The 25,590-nt window shown below is 30.1% G+C and overlaps 6 protein-coding genes across 6 annotated transcripts in view; 2 read left to right on the forward strand and 4 right to left on the reverse strand.

Annotated features, from left to right (window-relative positions):
• Window positions 1-1,026: 1,026 nt before the first annotated feature.
• Window positions 1,027-1,903, reverse strand: PmUG01_07044400 (30S ribosomal protein S6, putative; the record flags this gene model as incomplete). The annotated part of the gene is made up of 2 exons (XM_029004199.1): window positions 1,027-1,156; window positions 1,335-1,903. The coding sequence occupies 2 exons, from the start codon at window positions 1,901-1,903 to the stop codon at window positions 1,027-1,029; spliced, it is 699 nt and encodes a 232-aa protein (XP_028860912.1).
• A 917-nt stretch (window positions 1,904-2,820) lies between these two features.
• PmUG01_07044500 (conserved Plasmodium protein, unknown function) lies at window positions 2,821-5,895 on the reverse strand (the record flags this gene model as incomplete). The annotated part of the gene is made up of 1 exon (XM_029004201.1): window positions 2,821-5,895. One exon carries the CDS (start codon window positions 5,893-5,895, stop codon window positions 2,821-2,823), a length of 3,075 nt encoding a protein of 1,024 aa, XP_028860913.1.
• A 1,001-nt stretch (window positions 5,896-6,896) lies between these two features.
• On the reverse strand, window positions 6,897-11,718 carry PmUG01_07044600 (conserved Plasmodium protein, unknown function; the record flags this gene model as incomplete). Its single annotated transcript, XM_029004202.1, has 3 exons — window positions 6,897-7,013; window positions 7,437-7,738; window positions 8,049-11,718. 3 exons carry the CDS (start codon window positions 11,716-11,718, stop codon window positions 6,897-6,899), a joined length of 4,089 nt encoding a protein of 1,362 aa, XP_028860914.1.
• A 4,033-nt stretch (window positions 11,719-15,751) lies between these two features.
• PmUG01_07044700 (conserved Plasmodium protein, unknown function) lies at window positions 15,752-16,300 on the reverse strand (the record flags this gene model as incomplete). Its single annotated transcript, XM_029004203.1, has 1 exon — window positions 15,752-16,300. One exon carries the CDS (start codon window positions 16,298-16,300, stop codon window positions 15,752-15,754), a length of 549 nt encoding a protein of 182 aa, XP_028860915.1.
• Window positions 16,301-18,876: 2,576 nt separating this feature from the next.
• Window positions 18,877-21,450, forward strand: PmUG01_07044800 (mRNA processing protein, putative; the record flags this gene model as incomplete). The annotated part of the gene is made up of 1 exon (XM_029004204.1): window positions 18,877-21,450. One exon carries the CDS (start codon window positions 18,877-18,879, stop codon window positions 21,448-21,450), a length of 2,574 nt encoding a protein of 857 aa, XP_028860916.1.
• A 1,447-nt stretch (window positions 21,451-22,897) lies between these two features.
• PmUG01_07044900 (conserved Plasmodium protein, unknown function) overlaps window positions 22,898-25,590 on the forward strand; it is a gene marked incomplete at both ends in the record, with an annotated part of 3,481 nt that continues 788 nt past the window's right edge. Inside the window, 4 exons of the mRNA XM_029004205.1 lie at window positions 22,898-23,804; window positions 23,979-24,062; window positions 24,285-24,375; window positions 25,163-25,590. The exon at window positions 25,163-25,590 is cut by the window's right edge and continues 788 nt beyond it. Coding sequence (XP_028860917.1) covers window positions 22,898-23,804; window positions 23,979-24,062; window positions 24,285-24,375; window positions 25,163-25,590 — 1,510 coding nt within the window. The remainder of the gene's footprint in view (window positions 23,805-23,978; window positions 24,063-24,284; window positions 24,376-25,162) is intronic.

The raw sequence follows: 25,590 nt of genomic DNA on the forward strand, positions 1-25,590 counted from the left end.
AATGTACTCCCTCCAATATACACTCTTTCAGAGAAGATATTCTGAAGAACTATTTTCATGTTCATTCATTGAGAATTTGATTAATTTAATTATTTGATGCATAACACATTGTGTGCCTTGTTTATAAGATTAGCATACTGGCATGAAGAGGGGGAGGTACACAATATACATACATAATACATATATATATTTTTTGCTTTACATTTTTTAAAAAAAACTGGAAAATATACATACCCCAGTGTGAACAATGTACAAAAGCAAAACAGGATTAGTAGTTAATAGTTAAGCAGCAGAAATGAAGAGAATAAGAATTCCTTTCCATTTAATTTTTTTTTAATTTGAATATCCTGACTGGTCAGGTAGAAATCCATTTAATTTTTTTTTTTTTTTTTTTTTTTTTTTTTTTTTTTCGTTTGTTAAAAGAAGAGCACACTGAATTGGGAGAGAAGGGGAATAAGAATAAAATTTCTCGTTGGACAATTTTTAACTTAGTAAACAATCTTAAAGAGCTAGTTAAATTCATTCTTTTGTTAGTAATTATTGCCATCGGTGAGAAGCTCCGACACGTTATTACATACATGTGTGTGTTGTGCAAGCCAAGCCTTTATACATATGTATGCATATATATATACACGTATATATACGCACATATATATATACGAATATACTTATATACCAATATACATGTTACATACATGCATCCTTAGTGAAACAACGCAAGGACACACAGAAATAAAAAAAAAAATTGAAGAAGAAATTAACAAAAAAAATAGCAAGGGGAGAAACTACAAAAAAAATAAAAAACTAGAATATGCTGATGATAAAATAAACGAATGATTGAATGGCCGAATGGTATAATGGTTTAATGGTCTAATGACCGAGTGGCCAAGTGACCGACGAATGACTACGTATGGGATAAAAGGGCATATATTTGCGCCGTCCCCTTTATATACAAACTAGTGGGAGGGGTTAGTTTACCATCTTATGAAAAGGGAACAAAGACTTGTCAACCACTATGAAGAAACATTACGCTGGAAGTATCTTGGTCGATTTCTTAAAAAAATTTTGTTCAATTTTGGACAGACTATCTTTCACTATGTCGTTCTCCGAAAATTCAAGTGTCCTACTTTTTTCTTCATTTTTTATGATAATAAATCTGGGAACAGAAAACGGGAAGTAAATAAATGATGAAATGAAGAAATGATGCGAGTGAACTTGTGAAAAAAAATCGAAATGACGTCTATAAGTGGCGGCATGTATGAACACGCATATATACACTAAACTGGGGGAGAGGTGCACAATACCGCTGCACTAGGATGCAAAACGGGGCATACCTGAGAACATGGTCCTGTAACTTGAACTTGTTTGATACTTCCTTAATCATTGATGGGTATATCTCAAAGGAAAATAATAAGTAGTATGCTTCCATCTGCTTTTTAATAGGTCTGACTAAGCGTCTTTTTCCTAAGTATACTATTTTAAAATTATCGGCATCAACTAGTTTCAATTCGTATGTGTATTCTACTAATTTTTGCTTTATTTCACTTATAGAAAAATTACAAGAAAATAATAAGTCAACATTATACGAGCTTTTTGCTGACTTGAGGGTTTTATATACGTTCATACTTCTTTTTTGTTTTACTTTCTTAAATTTCTTTATTAACAATTTATAAATATAATCATTCAATGATCCGTGTAGTGCATACTTCTCTTTTATATTATTCTTCAGCTTATCATATACCCCATTTTTGCAAAGAATGAAGGGGCTCTTCCATCCTCTACTTGCCTTTTGAACAACCAGATTTCCATGTAAATGTCCAGTTCTGTAAGCCACGTTCACGCGTAGGATTGCCGAGCAGAGCACTAGAAGGAGGAGGACTGCATATTTCGGCGGGGTACGCATAAGATCCGCTCGGGAGATGGTACGTCACTTAGGCGGCTTGCGGCTTATGTGGTACGCCGTTTATGCGGTATGCTACTTATGCGGTATGCCGCTTAAACGTTTTTCCGTTTGTGTGTTCTATAGCGTATGCTTCTTTCGCCGTTTATACGTTTTTTAGTTTGTGTGTTTTATCGCTTAAGCTTCTTTTTTCCGCTCCTTGCGTTTATCTGTTCATTCAACCACTAACACACAAGGGACGAAGGGGCGGAACGCGTAAGCTCATTCGAAAAGGGGAAAAAAACAAAAGAGAAAAAAAAAAAAAAAAAAAAAAAAAAAAAAAAAAAAAAAAAAAAAGGGCCATAAAAGAGCTAAAAAATTACCTCTTTAAAGTTAAAAGGCAGAGAATTCATCATTTTAGAGAAAACAAAAATAGAAATAATATTATATTATTTTTGCGAAATAATTTTTTTTTTTTTTTATATGCTTACGATTTATGTAGTTTTGCGCCGTACTTCCGCGCATGGAGAAAAGGCGTGCATAGGTTCGTTTGTTCGTTCGTTTGTTCGTTCGTTTATTTGTTTATTTTATTTTTTTTTTCTCCTTAAAGCACAGGATGAATTAACTGAAAACAAGCAATAGGGTGCGGTTAAACGAATATGCAAAAAAACAAAAGTAAACAATAGGGGGAAAATGGCCAAAAAATGGGCTAGAAATGGCCAAAAAATGGGCTAGAAAAGGCCAAAAAATGAGCCAAAAATGGCATAAAAAATGAGCCAAAAATGGCATAAAAAATAGGCTGAACATGGCAAAACAAATGGTATAACAAATGAAGCGGGATGTACTCCGCAGCTTGACGTTCCCCCGGTCTGGCAGCCCACCTCATGTAATCATACTTCGAGTACGTGACGATAAACGCGGGTAGTAGTAGGTTATTCCTTTTAATTTTTTTTTTTTTTTTTATCAGCAAGAAATGTAAGTAGTAGCGAGTAATTTTCTATCTTGCATTTTTTTAAATCATAGCATAAAGATAAGAGTAGCGATTTATCTTTCTTACTAAGTTGTTTGTCCGTTTTGTAAACATGCATCATTTTGTTATACAGTAACTGAACAGACTTATATAAATACACAGAATTGTATTTCACTCTGCAGTAACTTAAAATCAAGCTGACCCAGTCATGTATGTTTAACAGCTTGTTGTATTGTTCATGCCGTACTATGAATATATAAATAGCATCACATAATAAAATCAAATTTTTTTTTTTAATTTTTACTTTGGAAAAGATACTCAAAATGTTTACCATAGCTTGTACATACTTTTTACTTTGAAAAGTGTTATTACTTATGTGTTTGTTAAGAGATGCATAAAATTTCTTTTCCTTAATGATGAGGATCTTACTGAACTCTGTGTCTTGTGTTATCTCCTCCTCCTGTGGATTATAAAAATAACGTTTTTCACTCTTCATAACTAGTCTATTTGCCATTTTTGTAAACTTATCTAACATGTATGCTACTTGCTTGTCGGTATTGTTATATTTTACTCTGTCGCTTATACACCTCTGACGTATACCTCCTCCATTAAGTACAGTAATATGGTTGATGTGTAACACACGAGTTAGTAAATGAGAAAGAATGTGGTGTATACTTTCTTCAGATAAAGCATTTAATATATAGTAACTCCTAATTATTAGGTGGATTTCACAAAAGGAATACCTGTCTATATATTTTTTTATGTAGTGCATAACATGTTGAAGGATTTCTTTATTTTCATAATGTGCTTTGCTAAGGAAGCTTACAAACGCAGTAACGTCTTGACTGTTCAGTTTAGGTAAATACTCATAGATGTACTTTATAACACTACTGATGAAATTTATTTCATATATATTTAACTTCGTGTACATATTGCACATATTGCAAAGATGCCTTCCGTTGATGCTCATCCGTATCATGGATGTTGCACAGTTATTGCTGCTTCCAGCAAAGAGGACGCTACTACTTTCCCTAGTTACTTCACTTTGGATGCGGCTGTGTGCTGATGAGCATAGCGCTGCGTATACCCTCCTACCAATTTCTCGATTTATAATACTTACTACGTTAAGTATATCTTTCTTTTGCTCATGTGTTTGGTTCCCCTCGTAGTAATAACAGAACGATGAAAGGAGGTATGTAAAATTATTAGTACATACGATAGAAATGTAAAAATTTAAAATAAATTTAAAAAAATGTATGTACACATATATTGCCTGAACATGTGAATAATGTGTACATTCCTTTTCTAACTGTATTAAAAATTTAAAAAAATAAATATGGTTGTAAATACATTTATTGAAATAATTTAAATAGTGCATATCTGTAGGCTCTGACAAAGAGGTAATCATGTTTAAAAATTTAATTAACATTATGCTATTTTGAAAAATAATACGATTCATAATTAGACCCCCTTCTTCTTCCTTAAAAGCGCTTTGTGCTTCTTTGTAAAAGAAGCTCCATATCTTTGTAGTTGCACAATTATTGCTTGGAAAGTGGGGGGGATAAAGCAACTGGGTGTAGAAGAAAGCTCCGTAGTTGTAGTCAGCATCGAGGTACTTGATGTAGTCAACGTGGTCAACGCGATCAACGTGCCTAACATGACTAGCATGTGTTACTTGCGTATCTCTCATCATACTCTTGCATCTACCATTAGGATACTCTGTGTTTCTATTTTTGCACCCTTCTCTTGTATATGTAAAGCCCATTTTGTCAAAATTTATTTTTGACGTTTTTACTTTATGTTCATTAACAAATGGGCCATACCTTATTTTTTCTTCAACCAAATTTGGAATTTGAAAAATGCAAAAGTATATTCGTATGAGTGTTTTCTGTATCTCCGATATAATGTAATTGTGTTTACACCTTTTCCTTTCATTTTTGTTTTTATTGTAAGATATGTCTATTGTATAGCTGAAGGAGTTGTAAAATTGTTTATATGTTGTCAAAAAGAGAGTTATGCTTACAAAATTGTGTACATCCAGGCATATATGATCATAAAAAATTATTAACTTGTTCATATGCTCTCTATTTGTGTTAATTGGCATATTCGTTTGTATGCTAATTTCACATTTGCTCTTTTTGTTAATAGGAGTGTATGTTATCGAAGCTTTGATTATTTCGTTTCCTATGGTGAAAATAGTAGAACAAAGCAAATAGTTGATTGTACTGAGGCAAAACAGATTAAATAAAAGGATATTTATATTCCATTTTACTAATTTTTCTATATGTTTGTTTGTCACTGTTAGAAGTTCTACTATCGTTTGGCTGTTTATATTTGCCTGTGGAGTGAAACAAGAATTATCCTTTTTTTGGGATGATATGTATATATTTTCTTCTTTTGCAAAGTTTATGTACTCCTGCTGTTTTAGTATGACCTCCTTTATAATCTTTTCAAAAATGTATTTACAGTTTTTTCCATGTTCCTCATAATTCATTAAGCATAAAGAGTTTAGCAGATAAGCCCAATTCTTTATGTTTATGTTATTACTTTTTTTTTTAAGAAATATATGTTTTAAGTACGCAGAGAAAAAGGCATTCAACTGCACTTTACTGATGAATACGAATTTGTGTAAGCTGAGAAGGACTTGGTCATCCCTCTTACTACACTCATCTGTGCTTCGAACACTATCTGTGGCACGAACAAGTTTACTTCTACGTAATGTGCACTTCTCTGCAGCAGTATTAGGAAGTATTTCCATTGATATATCCTCATTGCCATTATAACTCTCCTGTATAGAGGAATGACTACTAGTTCCTCGGTTACTCCTGGGTGTGGAGTACATATGAAAACTGCTAACCCACCGAAAGGTACATTCTAGTTTGTTCAAGTTGGATGAGATAGATGAAATATGATAAACAACGTCGTCCTCACTTATATGAGTACTCTCTTTTTTCTTAAGAATAAAAGTATATAACTGTTTTAACTTTTTTTCATTTTTTTCTTTAAATGCGTTGTTAATTAGATTCGTAAACAACATTCTCATCATACATGCTCCTCCGGAGGTGAGAGAAAAGAGCGAGCATGCTATGAGTTACAGCATGTGTTAGTCATACCTTCCGAAGATTAGTCGTCCTCCCAACAAGTTTTGTTTATATTTAGTTTTGCTTCGTTATATTTCGTCATATTTTGTTTTACTTTCTTTTATGTAGCAAATTTCTATTATTTTGCGCATTTTGTATAGTATTCGAATTTTTTTTTTTTTTTTTTTTTTTATTATTCCAAATTGTATATAGCTTCTCGGTGAAATACCGTTCATATTCACACCTTTGTGAATAAAAAAAAAAAAAAAAAAAAAAGAGTTAGCATTATGCTTGACAGTACAATATTAATTGCTTCTCTTTAAATAACAAGTTAGTACAGTTGTGGAGAATACACGGAATGATGGTTTGTACATGCTTGTTGTATAGTATACTGCGCATATATAAGTATACGGTACGTACGTATGTATGCATTGATGTATGCACACTATATGTAGCTATTGCTTTGTTCCTTCGCCGCTGAGTATCGTTTCGTTCTGCTTTGTTTTTATTTCATTTTATTATTCTACTTTATTTCATTTTATTATTCTACTTTATTTCATTTTATTATTCTACTTTATTTCATTTTATTATTCTACTTTATTTCATTTTATTATTCTACTTTATTTCATTTTATTATTCTATTTTATTTCATTTTGTTTTACTTTATTTTTTTCGAAAAATATGGTAAAAACGCGCATGATATAGAGCAATATGAATAATGTTTTAAGCAAAGAGTAAATACGTATGATCGTAATGAAGGGGGGAGGGGTGAAAAAAGAAAAAAAAGGGTATCCCCATGAGGAAGTGTTACACATACACATACAAATACACATGAACGTACATATGCATAAATACATGCATAAACACATGTACAAACATATGCACAAGCACTTGCACAAACACATGCACAAACACATACCCATTTATATATTTCCTGATACACGCAGGAGTGGTGGCGGTTACTCCCTCAACTGTTGAACAGCTGAAGGATGCTGTTGAAAGAGTTGTTGTGACAAATTTGCATAAAAATTGGATTGTACAAATTCTGCTTCAGTTCCATATTGATATTTATGTCCCGCAAAACCTGAACAGGCAAGGTGAAAAAAAAAATAAAAAATAAAAACAAAAACTAAAATAACGAACAATCAAATAATGAGCAATTCAAATAATGAACATTCAAATAATGAGCAACTCAAATAATGAGCAATTCAAATAATGAACATTCAAATAATGAACACTCAAATAATGAGCAATTCAAATAATGAGCAACTCAAATAATGAAAAATCAAATAAACGAACTGAAAAATAAACAAGCTGAAATATAATATAATGTAACACTGCGGAACACTGCGAAACACAGCGAAATATAATCGGATGTGATACAAGGGGGAACACACTATCACTGATGGACGCTGCGCACAACGCGAGACTAATTGCAAAATCAAGTACACGATTAAAGAAATGTAAGCACGCCCAGTATATATCTATTAGACACTTTCCCCATTACCGTGTCGTTGATGTTATCATTGTTTATCATTTGCAGCTTCACGTAAGTAACTTCAAAATTTTTGTCCATTTCATCCTTTTCAACATCAAGATGGTGAGTCTTCGCTTTTTTCAAAACGAGTTCATTATTTGTTATGTTTTTGTTTAGTAGATTGAGAATATCAACCACAAAGGATTCATTCCTTATCTTTTCGTTGCTTATCAGTTTTGTGAGTGCTATGAAGATTATGATTTTCTCATTTACATTTATAAGCTTGTCGAGGATCGGCATGTACAGGCTCTTCAGTACATTGAATATGAGGCCTGTGTGAGGAAGGGGGGGGGAGGAAAATAAAAAAAATAGAGACGTAAAAATGCATATATAAAGGTGCAAACATACACAAAATACATGAAAGACGGAAGGCAGAGCACTGCGAAATGCATAAAGACATATAAAACGAATTTAACTGCTAGGGATGTGTACATAGTAGATAGACGCGCATATAAGTAGTAGACCCCCAGCAACCAATCTCGTATGCACAAAAAAAAAGAAAAAAAAAAAAAAAATTTTCTCTTTTTTTTTTTTTTTTTTTTTTACCGCTTTGTATCTGCTCAACCGTGTTAATGAATATACTAACGTCTGTCTTGAGGATCAACACGGAAATAGAATGGATTACCTTAATTTTGATGATATCATTTTTGTATTGTTGTAAAAAAGTGAATAGCAAAACGAATAATGGTTTTAAGAAAGACTGATAAGTTTCAACAGGTAAATACGTAAAGATAATTAGGATGATTTGAAACGAGTCTGTTGACAGTCTTTTATTGGATAAGCAATAGTGATATATATTAAACAACTGCTGCATATTATTTTTAATTATATCTTGAAATACATTATATTTTTTAAAATAACTCTTTAAAACACATATAATTCCATTTGCATTTCCAATGGTACTTCTCCATAAATCTGTTTCATATAAATTATTTAAAATTTTTATATGCACTTTTTGTATTGTATTCGTATTGTCAATAATAATTGAAAGGATTTGAAAAATATATGGAATAAAGTCATGTATATATATTTGTAAAATTTGAGAAAAGGTCGTTATGATAATTTCTTCTACTTGGTTTATACTACTAACTATTTGCGATTTATATATTAAGGATATAATTATTGTTAATAATTCAAAGAGGTAATGATTAAATAAAGGATTATGAGAATCATTTATAATTAATTTGATTATATTATCTATGATTAATAGCACTGTGACATACACATTTGTTAGTCTCTCTGAATAAATTAGAAATATCCTCATAATCGTTATTAACACATATTCATTTAATAATTTATTATGTACATGTAATTTTAACAAGAATAAAAGACGGTTTAATATATCCGGGATACTACTACTATATATTACATTCATTAATTCTGGGTTCAACTGCTGGTTCAACATACGGTTTATGCACAAACAAGCATAATTGTAAATCATTGCCTTTTCGTTATATAGTAAAAAATGTAAAAAAGGGAATATACTTAATGCATCATCATGTGCTGTACATATAATACTTCTATTATTTAATAAGAATTTTAGCATAGATAAAAGATATATAGTATTTTTTGTATTAAATAACTGTTCATTAACAACCCAAACACATTTATTACTTAGTGTGTTCATATGCGGATTTACAAAATTGTAATCATTAATATTGTAACAAAGTGTATTTAGATTTCTAAATTTCATTTGAAATGATACGATGAACTCTTTTAACACATTCCTTATGTTATGTTCATAAAAATTTTTTGCTAAATTCGTCTGATTCAGGCACGTAATAAGCTGCGTCTTATATTCCATGTTGCACGCTTCGTAGTACGGGTCTTCCTTCCCTATCACCGTACTACTACTAACACCACTAGTACTGTTTACACCACTACTTGTAATGTTATTTACACCGCTAGTAGTTACGGCACAAGGAGAGGTCAATGTAATAAGTGAATCCTTGGACAAGATACGAAATTCCAAGATGGGAAAGCATATATCAAAGTAGTTCATGCAAAGTGTTTTCAAAAAATGTGTAGCTGTTGAACGAATTGAAAATGCATTAACATTGTTTAGATCATTTCTAAAATAATCAAGATCGGCTTCAATAATCTCATCTATATCTATCCGTTTTAATCTTATATGGTGTAAAACACGTTCGATAATCTTTTCTAAAAACTGTTTGTCTTTATATGGATTCAAATCATTTTTTTCTAAATTCATATGATGTATTAACTTAATTGTTGATGATAAACAATTATAATTATGGCATAATAAATTTTTTTCACTCTCTTTGTACAAAATTTGTAACAAGGAATAGATTAACTTAACGATATATGTTTTTGATTCATCTTGATAATTTTCCGAAACAACTTTTATTATATCTATTATTTTAATTTTACATTTCAGAATATTTTGTTCAAAATTGATTTTTAGTTTGTTAAGATTCTCATGTGATAAATGAGTAAACCCGTTCTTCTTATCATCATTCGTTAAAAAAAAATTGGGTTTATTTGTAATGTAGTTACTGGTAGATGTTGATGCCATAACAACATTACTTGTTGTTTTCATACTTGTCAACAAGTTAATATGATTAAAATAATTTTTCAAAATATCATTATTATCATATAATAAGAAATGATAAAAAATAGTAAAAAATATATCAAAATTATCTTCATAATACTCAGGTAAATCTATAATATTAATATTGTAAAATATTTTTAAGAGCACGTAAATGTTTAAAACTACTTGATTCATTGTATGGAAGCACATGTTAATTTCTTCATTCACTTGTTTTTCATCTGAACTATTTGATGAAAACGAGTTGTTCGTAGTGTTTAGTTTATAATTTATAAAATTTGTATATTCCATAAATTTGTTATATAAGTATATAAAATACAGCGTTAAAGGGTACTCTATATGTGTTAGAATAATTTTCAAATCATACTTAGAAATATAATCATTGTCTTTATATTTTTTTAAAATTTTTCGAACTATTTTTAATGCTGTGTATTTCTTTTCAAAATGAATTACATTCAAATTTTTAAAAATCGAACTGCACTTCGACACTGGGATTAGTTTCACATTATTGTTGTAGTCTTTTATAATGCTTCCCTTTCCTATGAAATTGAACCCTCCCAAACTTTCGCTGTTGTTCATGTTACCGTGTAAAGTACCTTTCTCGTTAACTCGGCCGGGGGACGAGTACCCGGTCGAGTCGATCAAACTTCCCCCAGTTAAGTTGTTTCCCATCAGGTTACTACTCATCAGGTTGTTGTTCATCATGCTTCCACCCATTATGCTTCCACCCATTATGCTTCCACCCATTATGCTTCCACCCATCATGCTTCCACCCATCATGCTTCCACCCATCATGCTTCCACCAATTACGTTACTACCACTCATCATAGCATTACCCCCTATCATAGTATTCCCACCTATACCACTATTGCCAACCCCATTAGCCTCGTCCATATTGTACAAGTGGAAATCATTAAGCAGGAATACATTATACACATCATTCGACTTGTAAATCTTTTTAGTGTTATTAATATAGTTAAGTATATCATCATTTAAAGAATTGTTTCTATTATTAATGATCATTTTTATGCTGTCAATATTGGAAATAAACTTGTTATATTCTAAAAAAAAATTATCCTGATTAATATTTTTTAATATATCTTTATTCCTTATATACAACATAACACACTCTACAATTTTAATCGCATCCGCATTATTCTTCTTTTCATCGCTATCAAATATATTTATTAAATGAACATAATTATAATCATTAATGTATAATAATATAATGTAAAATAAAAGATAATCATAATCATCGCAAATGTTATACTTAAATAAGTGCGTTAATATTTCAAATAAATATTTCTGTAAAGTTGTTATATCTTCATTTGTTATATCTAATAACATATGCATACATATATGTTTTATAAATATACATATATCTGAACTTAATTCAACATTGTCTAAACTACTATGAACACTTTTTTTAATATAATTTTTTATGCTTATTAATATACTTGTCTTAACATTTTTATTTAAATAATTATCATAATAGTTCTTCTTTTCATTCTTTTCATTATATGGATATACAATGAATTTTAGGAGAATCTTTATGTAATTCTCTTTATTACTGTCGTTATATAACGCAGCTATTTTCCCCTCACTACATTTTATCTCTTCAAAATTGTTTGATACGCTTTGAGTAAATATGGTTAGCAGATCCTTTTCAATCTTCTCCTCCATCGTGTGTGTTCAGCTACGCGCTTCGATAATACGTGCTAAAAGTTTATTCCTTTTTTCGCCTCAACCTTTCGCTTCTTCGTTCCGCTTCAACGTTCCGCTTCTACGTTTCGCTTCTTCGTTTCGCTTCAGCGTTCCGCTTCTACGTTTCGCTTCTACGTTTCGCTTCTTCGTTCCGCTTCAACGTTCCGCTTCTACGTTCCGCTTCTACGTGAACGATTAGCCAAGCGATGAATATACTTATCACAGGAAAAAGGCACCGTACGCAGAAAGACGGGGTACTCCTGGGAGGACCTGCTCGCTTTGCTGTATATGCTGCTGTGGGGAGGTATGTATTACTATAGGTGTTCATGTAACTGTTCGAAAATGAGCACCAATGGAGTAGGGAAAATAAATGAAAATAGATAAATATATATTAATATATGTGTGTATAAATATGTGTACATATGTATAGGCGTATATCTCTATAACTACGGCGTGTGCCTAGTGCCACTTAGCGCGCACGAGTGGAAAAGTTCGAACTAGGTTAGAATGCGCTGGGTTTTTCTCAATGCGTCTATAAGCAAGTATGTGCAATTCTCCCCAGATTCTCATATATTACACGATTTTCAAATGGCCATAAAAATGGGTGTATTGTTCTATTCTATTCTGTCTACTATATCTACTATATAAACTCCACCTATTTTGTTAATTCATCTACTATATCTACTTTATTCTATGTTATTCTATTTTATTTTATTTTATTATTATTATTTTTTATTGCTAATGGGGTACGTATTCAAGTGGTACCTTCTTCCTCCTTGCCACCTGCACGCGATTTCTCATGAGCATAAGCTTCCACGGGTGAGCATTTACAACATGTATGTAAATATATATGAGTATGGGCGTATATATATACGTACGGGCTCATGCCTATATCCATACACATGCACATACACGTGCACGATAAGCCCTCAACTTCTTGAACACGCTTACGTGCATATAATATATATATGGGGCACTTACGAGAGGGACTTGCTTTTACCGTTTTATTGCTTTATCGCTTTATCCTTTCGCACTATCGGACGGCCCTCATAAAATTATTTTTATTACATGTATTATTATTATCTGCGTGTTCTATTATAACTCTATTTTTTATGTATTTACTTTATATCTCTTTGGAAAAATGTAAGAATTTTGAAGGGGAATATATATATATATATATATATATATGTATAAGCAAAAGGTAAACTATTTTAATTAAAAAATAAAAAAAAAATTAATTAAAAATGTGAAAATTATAAAATGCGAAAATTATAAAATGTGAAAATTATAAAATGTGAAAATTATAAAATGTGAAAATTATAAAATGAGAATATAAAAAAATAATAAAATAAAAATAGGAAGAAAATTAAAAAAATGAAGAAAATTATAAAAAGAGAAAATTACAAAATGAGAAAATTACAAAATGAGAAAATTACAAAATGAGAAAATTACAAAATGAGAAAATTACAAAATGAGAAAATTACAAAATGAGAAAATTACAAAATGAAAAAATTACAAAATGAAAAAATTACAAAATGAAAAATTATAAAATGAGAATATTATAAAATGAGAAAATTATAAAATGAGAAAATTATAAAATGAGAGAATTATAAAATGAGAAAATTATAAAATGAGAAAATTATAAAATGAGATATAATAAAAAGAAAATTAAAAACTTCTGATGAATAAGCTTATTCCCACAAATTAAAGTAGGCTTAATGTATATTTTTTTTTTTTTTTTGAGAAAAGGGCAAAAGTTTAATTTTTTTTTTTTTTTTTTTTTTTTTTTTTTTTTTACATGAACGTGTACATAAATAAATATGGAAACGCATTGCACATCATACATACATGTATATATATTACATATTTGCATATATATTAAAACATATATTTACGTGTATTTTTGCATATCTATATTTATATTACATATAACATTCAATCCATATCATCGCGTCAATTATTTATTTCTTCCACAATCCAGAGGGTTATAATCCCATAACAAAGGCGCGACTATGGTCATGTTTTAAGAAAATTATTTTATTCTATTGCATTTTATTTTATTGCATTTTATTTTATTGTATTTTATTCTTTTGTATTTTATTCTATTGTATTTTATTCTATTGTATTTTATTCTATTGTATTTTATTCTATTGTATTTTATTCTATTGTATTTTATTCTATTGTATTTTATTCTATTGTATTTTATTTTATTGTATTTTATTCTATTTATTTTATTCTATTGTATTTTATTCTATTTTATTTTATTCTATTGTATTTTATTTTATTGTATTTTATTTTATTGTATTTTATTCTATTTTATTTTATTTTATGTATTGTATTTTATTTTATTTTATTTATTTTCTAACTGCTTTTATGTACATTTTTGCATTGTGTTGCATTATGTTGTATTTTATTTTGCTCTTTTTTCTAGGCTGCTTTTACGCTATTACATTTATGCAATTCCATATTGCTAATGAGCTCAATGTACAGTACTAGGTTTTTACAAGCATTTAAGTATGCTTATGCCACTTGCACTATTGTTATGTTGATGTTTTTAGGAGGTTTCTAAATTTTCGAAGTTTTGTTTACGTACAAATGTATGCGTATATGTTTACATATATGTACACATATATTTATATGTACAATGTAATACTGGAAATACTTTCGTGTGGTGCTTATGAACGTTTTTCTTAACTCCTTTTATACATATATGCTATGTACATTAATTATGTTCATTGTAACTTATAAAGATCAGCAAAATGTAAAAAAGAAAAAAAAAAAAGATAATAATAATAATAATAATAGTAATGATAATAATAGTAGTAATGATAATAATAGTAGTAATGATAATAATAATAGTAGTGATAATAAATAATAATAGTAATGATAATAAATAGTAATAGTAATGATAATAAATAGTAATAGTAATAATAATAAATAGTAATAGTAATAATAATAAGCAGTCTTTATTTGATTGCAGGTCAAAATTGGCTGTATAGTTTTGGTAATTCCTGAACGTAGATGGATGTTTGCCAATGCATACGTAGAACACGTACACATAGTTGTGTATGAGTACATATATATGTTATATGTTATATGTATATGCATGTATATGTATGTGTATGTATGTATCTATGTATATATGTATATGTTTATATATGTATATGCTTATGTATGTACATTTTATGTGTGTACGATTTATGTAAGTACATTTTATGTGTCTGTACGCGTTATGTATGTACGTTTTATTTATGCATGTTCTTATGCATGCTAATTCAAGGGAGACAATGAACGAATAATAAAAAAAAAAAAAAAAAAGAAAAAAAAGAAAATTAGCAACTCATAAAAGGAGGAGTAATAAACTAGTGGTTAAGAGGTAAAGGTAAAAGTGATTTACAAAAAGAAAAATACTATAAAGCGAAATAAAGCCAAATATAGAGAAAAAAGGTTAAATAAAACTACATATAAAATGAAACGCTAGGAAGTGAATGATGCGGCTGTTTTACCCAAATTAATGTAATTAGTAAAATCTTTAAAATTAAAAAAAAAAAAAAAAAAAAGGGGGAAGAAAAAAGCAGAGTTATTTATACGACCAACTGTGCATTAGCAAAGCATAGAACATAGTGTGATATTTACATTCTATATAAAACTTTATTTTATTTTATTTGTACTTCATTGTATTGTATAATAATGTCGTGGTATATATTTATTTTTTATTTTTTTTTTTTAAGTATATGTCCTTTTTTCCATGTTGAAAGTATTTTTAAAATTTATTCCGAGTACACAATACATTCTTTTTCTCTGTTTCTTTTTCCTCCTTTTATGATCCATTGAAAAGGAGCATATCATAAATGATGTAACTGCGTTAAGGGTGGCGACCTGCACATGTACTTAGATATACACCCATATAAATACATATATATGTATATATATGTATATGCCTACTCACGCTCGCGCCTGTGTGGAGGTGAGTTAGGCCTTGCATTGCACGGGATACTGTTTCCCCATGTTTCTACCGCTTTTTTAAAGTAAATGTTTCAGCTAGATTATTCAAGTGAATGTGCTTACTTTTTGCACTCATATATTGAAATAGTGTGTCTAAGAAGTTAACAATGGTATCATCGTTTTTGTATTTGTTGATAGCAGCCAAGGGATTCGTTAAATATTCATTCATAAAGTTTATAACTTGTTTACTTTCAGTGAGATTTTTAAAATTTGAATTTTCGTTCATTATACTATTAATTTCTTCAGTGTTAAGAATAACATTACTATATTTTTGTGATATGAGATGGCTTTCATTTTTTTTCCCATCAGTCAAACCGTTTCCTAGGTTCATATTTTTTGTGTATGCGGGGGTGGCGTTCCCCCCTTTGTTCTCGTTACCATAGTTGAACACGTCTTTTTCTTTTAAGCCCTCTTTTACGTCTTCATTTACTTCTTCTTTTTCTTCCTTTTTATTTATTTTTTTTTCATTTTTCTGCATGTTTTTACTACGTTCTCTGCTTATTTTCTCGAGGGGCGGAGGCAGTATATCAAACGCGTTGTTTATATTCCGGTCCATGGTTTAGCAAGTGTGTGTGGTGTGCAACAAAGTGTATGTATGTGTACCGGAATATGTATGCATGTGGATGTACGTGTCTGCAAAAATGTATATATCTGTATATATATATATATATATATATGCACACACACACTCCGCTGCATACGTTCGCTTCGCGCGTACTGTAGTCTGTCAATTGATAAGATTATGATGTGGGGTTCCTGCTTTTTGAACTTGAATTCAATTTAGCATTATTGTACCTTTAGCCTTTTGTTTACCTTATCTTTATTTTTCTTTTTTCTTTTTTTTAATTTTTTATTTTTCTTTTTTTTAATTTTTTATTTTTTTTTTTTTTTATTTTTTTTTTTTTTTTAATTTTTTTTTTTTTTTTTTTTTTGTTCCTATGGCATGAACATGTTAATAAAAAAATGAAATCTGTACATCAAATTGTGCGTCGATATTTCCCTTGAAAGGGAAAATTAAATAAGGGGAAGGGGGAAAAAAAAAAGAAAAAAAAAGGTGTATGTCTATATATTTTTGGAAGTTAAACATTTTCGTTTATTTTTTTGCGCTTGCATTTACGCGAACGGGAAAGAAAGAAAAAAAGAAAAAAAAAAAATTATAGTAATTACTGTTACAGTAATTACAATGGGAATGAGAATAGCAATGCGGTAAAATGGCAGGACGGTAAAGGGGGAAAATAAACGGCACTGCCGCTAATCCATTCATCGATGGTACCTTAAAATTAGACGGTAAAAATTTTGGCGAAAAAGGGAAAAGGGAAAGGGGGATAAGAATTACTCAAGAATTAAATAAAGGATGGTTAAGCAATAAACTTTTTTTGAAACCAAGAGGGATATGCATTATGGCATGCAGGTAAATCACTTTGTGTGATATACCAAAAAAAAAGAATAAATAGACAAATGGACAAACGGGCAAATGTGCAAATGGACATAAGGACAAATGAACAGACAAATGAACAGACAAATGAACAGACAAATGAACGAATTCTATAACACTGTGCTTTTCCGCATAACGGCGAAAAAGTAAAAAACAAAAATATCCTTTCAGAGTATGTTCATTTATATGCCGTGTCTACATAGACATATATATATATTCATATATATGGATTTTTACGTATACGTTTACATACATCTTATGTAAATAATACAATACCGAAATAAATGGGAATGAATTACAAAAATTAGCAATTCATTTTTATATGAACAAAAGTAACAAGGAAAAATAAAAAAAAGGGAGTGTTTCATTGATGGTGTTCAACTGCCTGCCTAATCGCCTGCGCTGTTGTTAATTTTATATTATAGTTAAACGCATCAAGCGAGTGTACATAACACCGCATGGGCAAATGTATGTATATATGTATGTATGCATTTACCTACGCATGTATGTATACTTACATAAGTACCTTCCCCCCGCACATGTTTGTGGAGCAATAAAAAGTGCTTCCTCAATACAAAGCTGTCATACGGATGGCCATTGTACATGTAAAATTTTATCATACCTACGTCTCGACATCTTGCAAAAGTAAATGCGTTTATACATTTGCAAAACGGAATTTACAGCAAATACAGCAAATCTTTGCTCTTTGATTTCTTTTCCTGTCCCAGTTTTTTCTTAAAAATTGACTTTCATTCTTTTTTTTTTTTTTTTTCAACGTTTTGTTTCATTTCGCTCACTGTTTTGTTTTATTTCGTTCATTTAATTTTGTTCATTTAATTTTGTTCATTTATTTTTGTTCATTAATTTTTGTTCATTAATTTTTGTTCATTTATTTTTGTTCATTTATTTTTGTTCATTTATTTTTGTTCATTTAATTTTATTTTATTTCACTGTGTTATTTCTCTTCATTTTTCTTCATTTTTCTTCATTTTTTTTTTTTTTTTAACAAATGGTAAACGCCAAGAGGGCGTGTTTTCATTTTGAGCGTACGCTTAAAAAGGAAAAGGAATTAAAAGTAAATCTTTGAGATGTGTTTCAGTTGCATTTTAAAAAACATTAGGATTAAGAGAAGAGAAAAGAAGAGCAGGATAAATTGTTTTATTCCTTTTAACATCTGGACAAGTCCTCATTTGGCATTCTTATATTTTTGCTCTTCTCTTCTAAACAAAAAGGGAACGGAAGAAAAAAAAAAAAAGAAAAAAAAAAAAAAAAAGGGATGAGCGCACAAACGTCATTTCAGCGTATTGCAGCGCAGTGAGGAGGATATATACATGTACATACATAAAGGTGCCGATTTTCCTTTATTTTTTTATATTTTTATATTTTTATATTTTTTCTTCGTTCGCTTTGTCGTTTTTTTTCGTTCGTTTTGTAATTTTACTATTTTTACTCATTTATCTCCTAATATTTTCTCATTTATCTCCTAATATTTTCTCATTTATCTCCTAATATTTTCTCATTTATCTCCTAATTTCTTCTCATTTATTCTTCTAATTTTTTCTCATTAAGTCTTCTAATTTCTTCTCATTTGTTCTAATTTTTTCTCATTTATTCTTATAATTTTTCTTCATCTCCATTTTTGCATTTTTTTTCATCCATTTTCCTTTTTTTTTGATGGCCCTTGTCAAAAACGAATGATGAACAAGAGCAATTACAGCCTGTGGGTGGGTAACATCCCATTTGATGTTACTGAAAAAGAATTGCATGAAATTTTGTCGAAAGTAGGGGATGTAATTAATGTAAGAATAAAATATGATATTGATAAAAATACAAGTAAAGGATTTGCTTTTTGTGAGTATAAAGATGTGGAAACATGTATGTTAGCACTGAAATATATAAATGGGTATGAAGTAAAAGGGAGAAAATTAAAACTGTATTGGGCCAACGAAGAGTTTAAAGAAAAGTTGACGAGCAATACGACTAGTAGTAGTGGTGTAGACATAATGACAGGAAAGAATAGAGAAGATGGGAGTGGTAAAAGAAATGGTAATACAAAAGACGTAAATAAATTAGAGCAACGTGGTAATATTTTAAGCACATGTTACAGTAGAAAGAATATGACTGAAGGAAATACACACAGTAGTACAAATGGTATGAACTACACCATAGTAACAGCTCCAAATAATTATGTAAAACATAATAATCTTTCTATAGATAAGGAGTTATGGTGGAATAATATAGAAGAAAACATGATGAAAGTAAATATTGCAAACATTATGCATACGTTAACAACTGCACAGATTATATACGTTTTGTCCTATTTTAAAAATTATGCTTTAAAGAATTATAATAGCTTAAAAATGCTTTTTCAAAAAAATGGAAATGTTGGTTATGCTCTTCTTCATTGTTTATTCCTCGTTAATGTAATTAAAGAGCATAACGTGGGTAGCTCTAGTGATATGCATATTTGTGTTAATAACGATACAATAATGAATAGAAATGAACGAATACTACAGATGAACAGCAGCAAGGTGAAAATTAGGTTAAACGAGGAGGAACACAAAGGGGGGGTCAACAGTTATAATCATTACAGTAATAGTGTTTTCATTAGTAGTACTGCTAATAGTAACAACAAAATGAAGGGATATAGTAAAAATAAAGACGACAGTGGTACAAATTTTTTTTTCAAAAATAATAATAAAAAGAATGCTAATAGTACAAAAGATGAAAGTGTTATCATGCATGGAAAAAATGAGAATAATTTAGCCAAAAATAATTTTTCGTCCTCCTCCAATTTTTCAAAAAAAAATTACATGTACAGTTCAGATAATGTGTTAGCCATAGGGGAAAAAGTGGTAAACGCTCCAAATATGGCAAATATAACAAACGTAGTAAGTGTAGGTTTGTATGGAAATAAAAAGAATGATACTATGCCAAGTAACAAATACAGTACTAACAGAAATGATTTTTCAAATTATAATTATAACAAAAATCGTTTCATCCATGAAGAGGAATCTATAACGAGTGGCTATGACGATATATATAATAATGTGTATCCAAGTAGTAGTACCATGGGAGGTATAAAAGCGAGGGGAAGGAAAGGTGGTCTATACACCGGGGGTAATAATATTACTAACATACCCCATGCTTCTATTGCTAATAACGGCGGTGGTAATGGTAAACTAAATAACGAATCTGCTCCCTATGATGGAAAACTATTCGATGATAACATAGTTATGAACTCAATGAGTGTTGGCAGTAATACTACAGAGTACAGGATAAATTACATGAATGATTTTTTTGATCAAAATAATGGTATTAACAACGCGAAAATAATAAATCGTGCACATAACAACGTCAGTTTTGTGGAACGCGGAATGGATTCAAATCAGGCTAATCAGGCTAATCAGGCTAATCAGGCTAATCAGACTAGCCATGTGAGCCATATAGGCCACTCCAGTCATGCAAGTTATGCTAACCATGCCAACCATGCTGACTATCCCGACTATGTGAAAGCAGTGGAAACAAAACATATGTACAAGGAGTATGTGAATGATGGGGAAAGGTCTAACAATATGAGGGGGGTTGAAGTAGGATTCAACAGTTTTTACCACAGTGGAAACGAGGTAAGCGAGGCAAACGCGGTTAAGGGGAAAAACGAGGTTAAGGGGACAAACGAGTTAAATGGTACAAACGAGTTAAATGGTACAAACGAGATAAACCTAATGAACGACTTGCAGAATGGAAGAAACAGAGACGACATTAGTGGTAAGCGTTTCACTGATATGAAGAAGGAGGTTAAGGGATCTAACGAACGAATGTATGATTACAGTGGGAAAGAAATTAATGAACATAATGATCTGAACAGTTCAGGCGATTTGTATGGAAAGAATTATAACATAGAAGGAAATAACCTTATTAATGATGACAAGTCAAAAAAGAAAAAATATAATATAATGAAAAAGAATTTATATACTACCAATTGTAAGGGTAATAAAACTTTAATAATGGAGGGTATGAAGAGTAATGAGAATAATGCATCAACTGTTCATTCTTTAAGTAGTACCAATAATGCTTGTATAGACTCATTATATGCAAATGTTGACTTGCCAGATGAGGACTTAGTGAATGAAGTTATTAAAAATGAAGATATATTAAACAATATTTTAAAATCAAAAATACAAGACATGAAAAATTGGAACAGTGAGCAGAGAATGCAGGTCCTTTCTATTCAGAAGGCCCTCCAGCTGAAGGGGTACATGCTCAAGTGAGGTGTGTGTGGAGACATACCTACATACGAAGAAACATACATATATGTTTGTGTGTATTATGTATGTATGTACCTACTAGCTTTATGAATGCGTGCATACATTCAAAGGTGTGTACACACATGAACAGGTATGATTTCCCCCGTATTCGTAACTCTTTTTTTTTTTTTTTTTTTTTTTTTTTTTTGTGTATTTATGCGTATATATGTACATGTGTACGCGCGCAGCTGAGCCCTACATGTGATGTTGTAATAATTGTCTAGGTTACTATTTGAGAAAATTTTATTTTTCTGAATATCTTAAACTTAAGTGTTAAGTGAACCCTCCTTGTTTATTAAAGAGGTCTTTACTTATTTTTCAAGTTCAAAAAGAGATCAATTTTTTTTCGTCATAATTCTGCATATATCGTGGTATGTCACTTTGCAGTAGTTCATCTTGATGTTCTTTATTCTGTTATACTGAGTTTTAATTATTTTAATCCTGTTATATTTTACTGTATTTTGTTTTATTTTGCTATATTTTGTTTTATTTTGCTGTATTTTGCTGTATTTTGCTATATTTTGTTTTATTTTGCTGTATTTTGCTTTATTTTGCTATATTTTGTTTTATTTTGCTATATTTTGCTATATTTTGCTGTATTTTGCTGTATTTTGTTTTATTTTGTTTTATTTTGCTATATTTTGTTTTATTTTGCTATATTTTGCTATATTTTGCTGTATTTTGCTGTATTTTGTTTTATTTTGTTTTATTTTGCTATATTTTGTTTTATTTTGCTATATTTTGCTATATTTTGCTATATTTTGTTTTATTTTGCTATATTTTGCTATATTTTGCTATATTTTGTTTTATATTTTTATATTATTATTTTTTTTTTTTTCAATGCTTCTGGAATGCTCGCATATGACTGTGCATGTCTACTTGATGCCCATAAACAAAATAAAATAAAAAAAAAAAAAAAAAAAAATTTCTACAAAATGATGCTTTCACTTTTCGTTTATTTTACAAGTATAGCGGCTGCTTTGCGACGCGTATATTAGTAGGCTTATGCGCATATATACGTATATACGTATGTACGTATGTATGTGCATATATATATGTATGTATATGTATGTATATGTATGTATATGTATGTATATGTATGTATGTGTATATATATGTATGTATGTGTATATATATGTATGTATGTGTATATATATGTATGTATGTGTATATATGTATGTATGTGTATATATATGTATGTATGTGTATATATATGTATGTATGTTGTATATGTATGTATATGTATGTATGTGTATGTATATGTATGTATGTGTATATATATGTATGTATGTGTATATATATGTATGTATATGTATGTATATGTATGTATGTGTATGTATACTTGTGCATGTTTGTACTTCCGTGCGCACTGTGATTGTGGCATGGCGAAAAGGGGTTGGTTTCACTTAAGATGAATGATAGGTACCTACTAAACAATATATTAATAAAAAGCTCCTTAGTAAAGAGATATGTGAAATGCCCTTATAGAAATGAAAAGGGCGGAAAGAACATTGTAGTGCTGCTGTACATGTACAGTAAATATTATAAAAAGATATGTACAGTTGATAAATTTAAGACAAGTAACAAAAAGCTATATATTGTATATACGAGTGATAAAAATGTAAAAATCAATAATATAAAAAATAGGATCGTTAAACATAATGTACTTTACAATTTTAAAATTTTATTTTCTGTTATGTTGTTTTTAATTCTTCTATATTCTTTTCTAATATGTTTGATAGTCTACAATAATAAACATCATGTTGAGTGCACACTACCTTTTACTGACTGTCCTTTACTATTACACGCCGATATTCATAACTTCTTTAAAAACTATAAAGTAAACAATATAACGAAGGAGAATATACTGGCCATATATAGAAGCATGGAAAAGTTGAATGCACATCGTCATCACACACATGGTAGCAATGCGCTACGAAGCAGTATATCAGGAAGAGGCATGTTAGGAGGGGGTATACTACGAAACGGTGCACATATGAAAAAAAAAAGGTACACGATATTAAAAACACAAAGAGTACAGTGCACCCACTGTGAAGTTGTTTTTAGCATAATGGGAAATGAAACGGTGCAAGATATTTTTGACTTTGAAGAAATAAATAAGTGCGTTAAAATTATCGACACAAGATCCTGTGTTAATGTAAAAAATGGTGTAATAAAGAACAGCAAAATTCATATATATAAAAAGTACACAGATACTATAAAAAACATGGATCATCTAGAGAATTTGAATAGCCATGAGTATTTCCTAAAGGGCATGTACTACAACTCCTACATGAAGGAGAAAGTCGTCATTCGGGGTAAGAAAACGAACAAAAGGGGGGATGGGAGGTAATGTGCTTCCCCATCTTCGTTGCCAGAGCCACATAACATATTATTTGTATCGCTTTATTCTGCTCATTTTACTTTTTACCCATTTGTCCCTTCACCCTCGTTCTTTCCTCTTTTACTGCTTTTGCTCGTTCTCTTTACAGATAAAATAAAATACTTGTACCCTTCTTTATACAACTATGTGGTTAACCTGGACGATTTTAAATTTTATGGCGAAGGAGGCAAAAGTACTGCATGCACGCGTTCACACAGGTGTCCATGCGGATATCCACGCGGATGTACATGTGTATTTCCATATGCATCTTCTTATAAACGCTAGTGCATGCTCTAAAGCTAGATCAGGCATAAGATCAACTTAACTTCGCTTCCTCTCATTCGTTATTTACTTATTTTTCGTTCCTATTTCTTTTCTATTTAGTTTCCTTTTTTTTTTTCATTTGCTTCCGCAGGAATCCACGTGAACCAAGAGGATCTGAGGGATGGAAATTCCCCGAGCGACGAAAACGCAAACCTTTGTCGTTCGGCCTGTGGACATTTTGCGTGGGTTTTGTTTTAAAATAAAAAAAAGCTCTGCTTTTGCGCGTTTGCACTATTTACATGATGCATTTTACTCCTTAGCAGTGTAGCATTGTGTACATTGAGATGTAACACGTTACTCATTTGTTTGTCTATTTGTTTATCTGTTTGTTTGTCTATTTGTTTATCTGTTTGTTTGTCTATTTGTTTATCTGTTTGTTTGTCTATTTGTTTATCTGTTTGTTTGTCTATTTGTTTATCTGTTTGTTTGTCTGTTTGTCTGTCTATTCGTTTATCTGTTTGTCTGTCTATTTGTTTATCTGTTTGTCTGTCTACTTGTTTATCTGTTTGTTTATCTGTTTGTTTGTCTGTTTGTCTGTCTATTCGTTTATCTGTTTGTCTGTCTATTCGTTTATCTGTTTGTCTGTCTATTCGTTTATCTGTTTGTCTGTCTATTCGTTTATCTGTCTATTCGTTTATCTGTTTGTCTGTCTATTCGTTTATCTGTTTGTCTGTCTATTCGTTTATCTGTTTGTCTGTCTATTCGTTTATCTGTTTGTCTGTCTATTCGTTTATCTGTTTGTCTGTCTATTCGTTTATCTGTTTGTCTGTCTATTCGTTTATCTGTTTGTCTGTCTATTCGTTTATCTGTTTGTCTGTCTATTCGTTTATCTGTTTGTCTGTCTATTCGTTTATCTGTTTGTCTGTCTATTCTTTTGTTTGTCTGTTTGTTTATCTGTTTGTCTGTCTATTTGTTTATTTGTTTACCTGTTTATCTGTTCATTTTATTATTTTTTTTTTTTTTTGGCAGGGAGAGCACATTTTACTGGTTATGCCCCGATATGTACAAAAATCAGGAAAATACTTACGAATACAATATTTCAAAAATCATTGAAAGGGTATTAAACTATAAACATGTTGGTTATGGGGAAAAGAATAAACACATAGTTGAAATGTCTAAGTCTACTCCTACAACGGATGCATACAAACATTTCGGATACATTTCTCACTCTTTAAAGCTCCCATTGAGAATTGATATATATAATAGATTTAAATTATTTGAAAAAGAATATTTAGGAGACGACATTCTTGAACTTTTGTATAAAGCTTTCTTTTCCACAGACGAAAAAGATATATCTAAAAGGACTAGTCTACATGATGAAACAAAAGACGACCTTTATAAAAGGAATGGTGTTCAACACACACAAGTAGATGTTCAAAAGTTAGCCTTTTTCTCTA

The sequence above is a fragment of the Plasmodium malariae genome (assembly GCF_900090045.1).
Source record: "Plasmodium malariae genome assembly, chromosome: 7".
Lineage (NCBI taxonomy): Eukaryota > Apicomplexa > Aconoidasida > Haemosporida > Plasmodiidae > Plasmodium > Plasmodium malariae.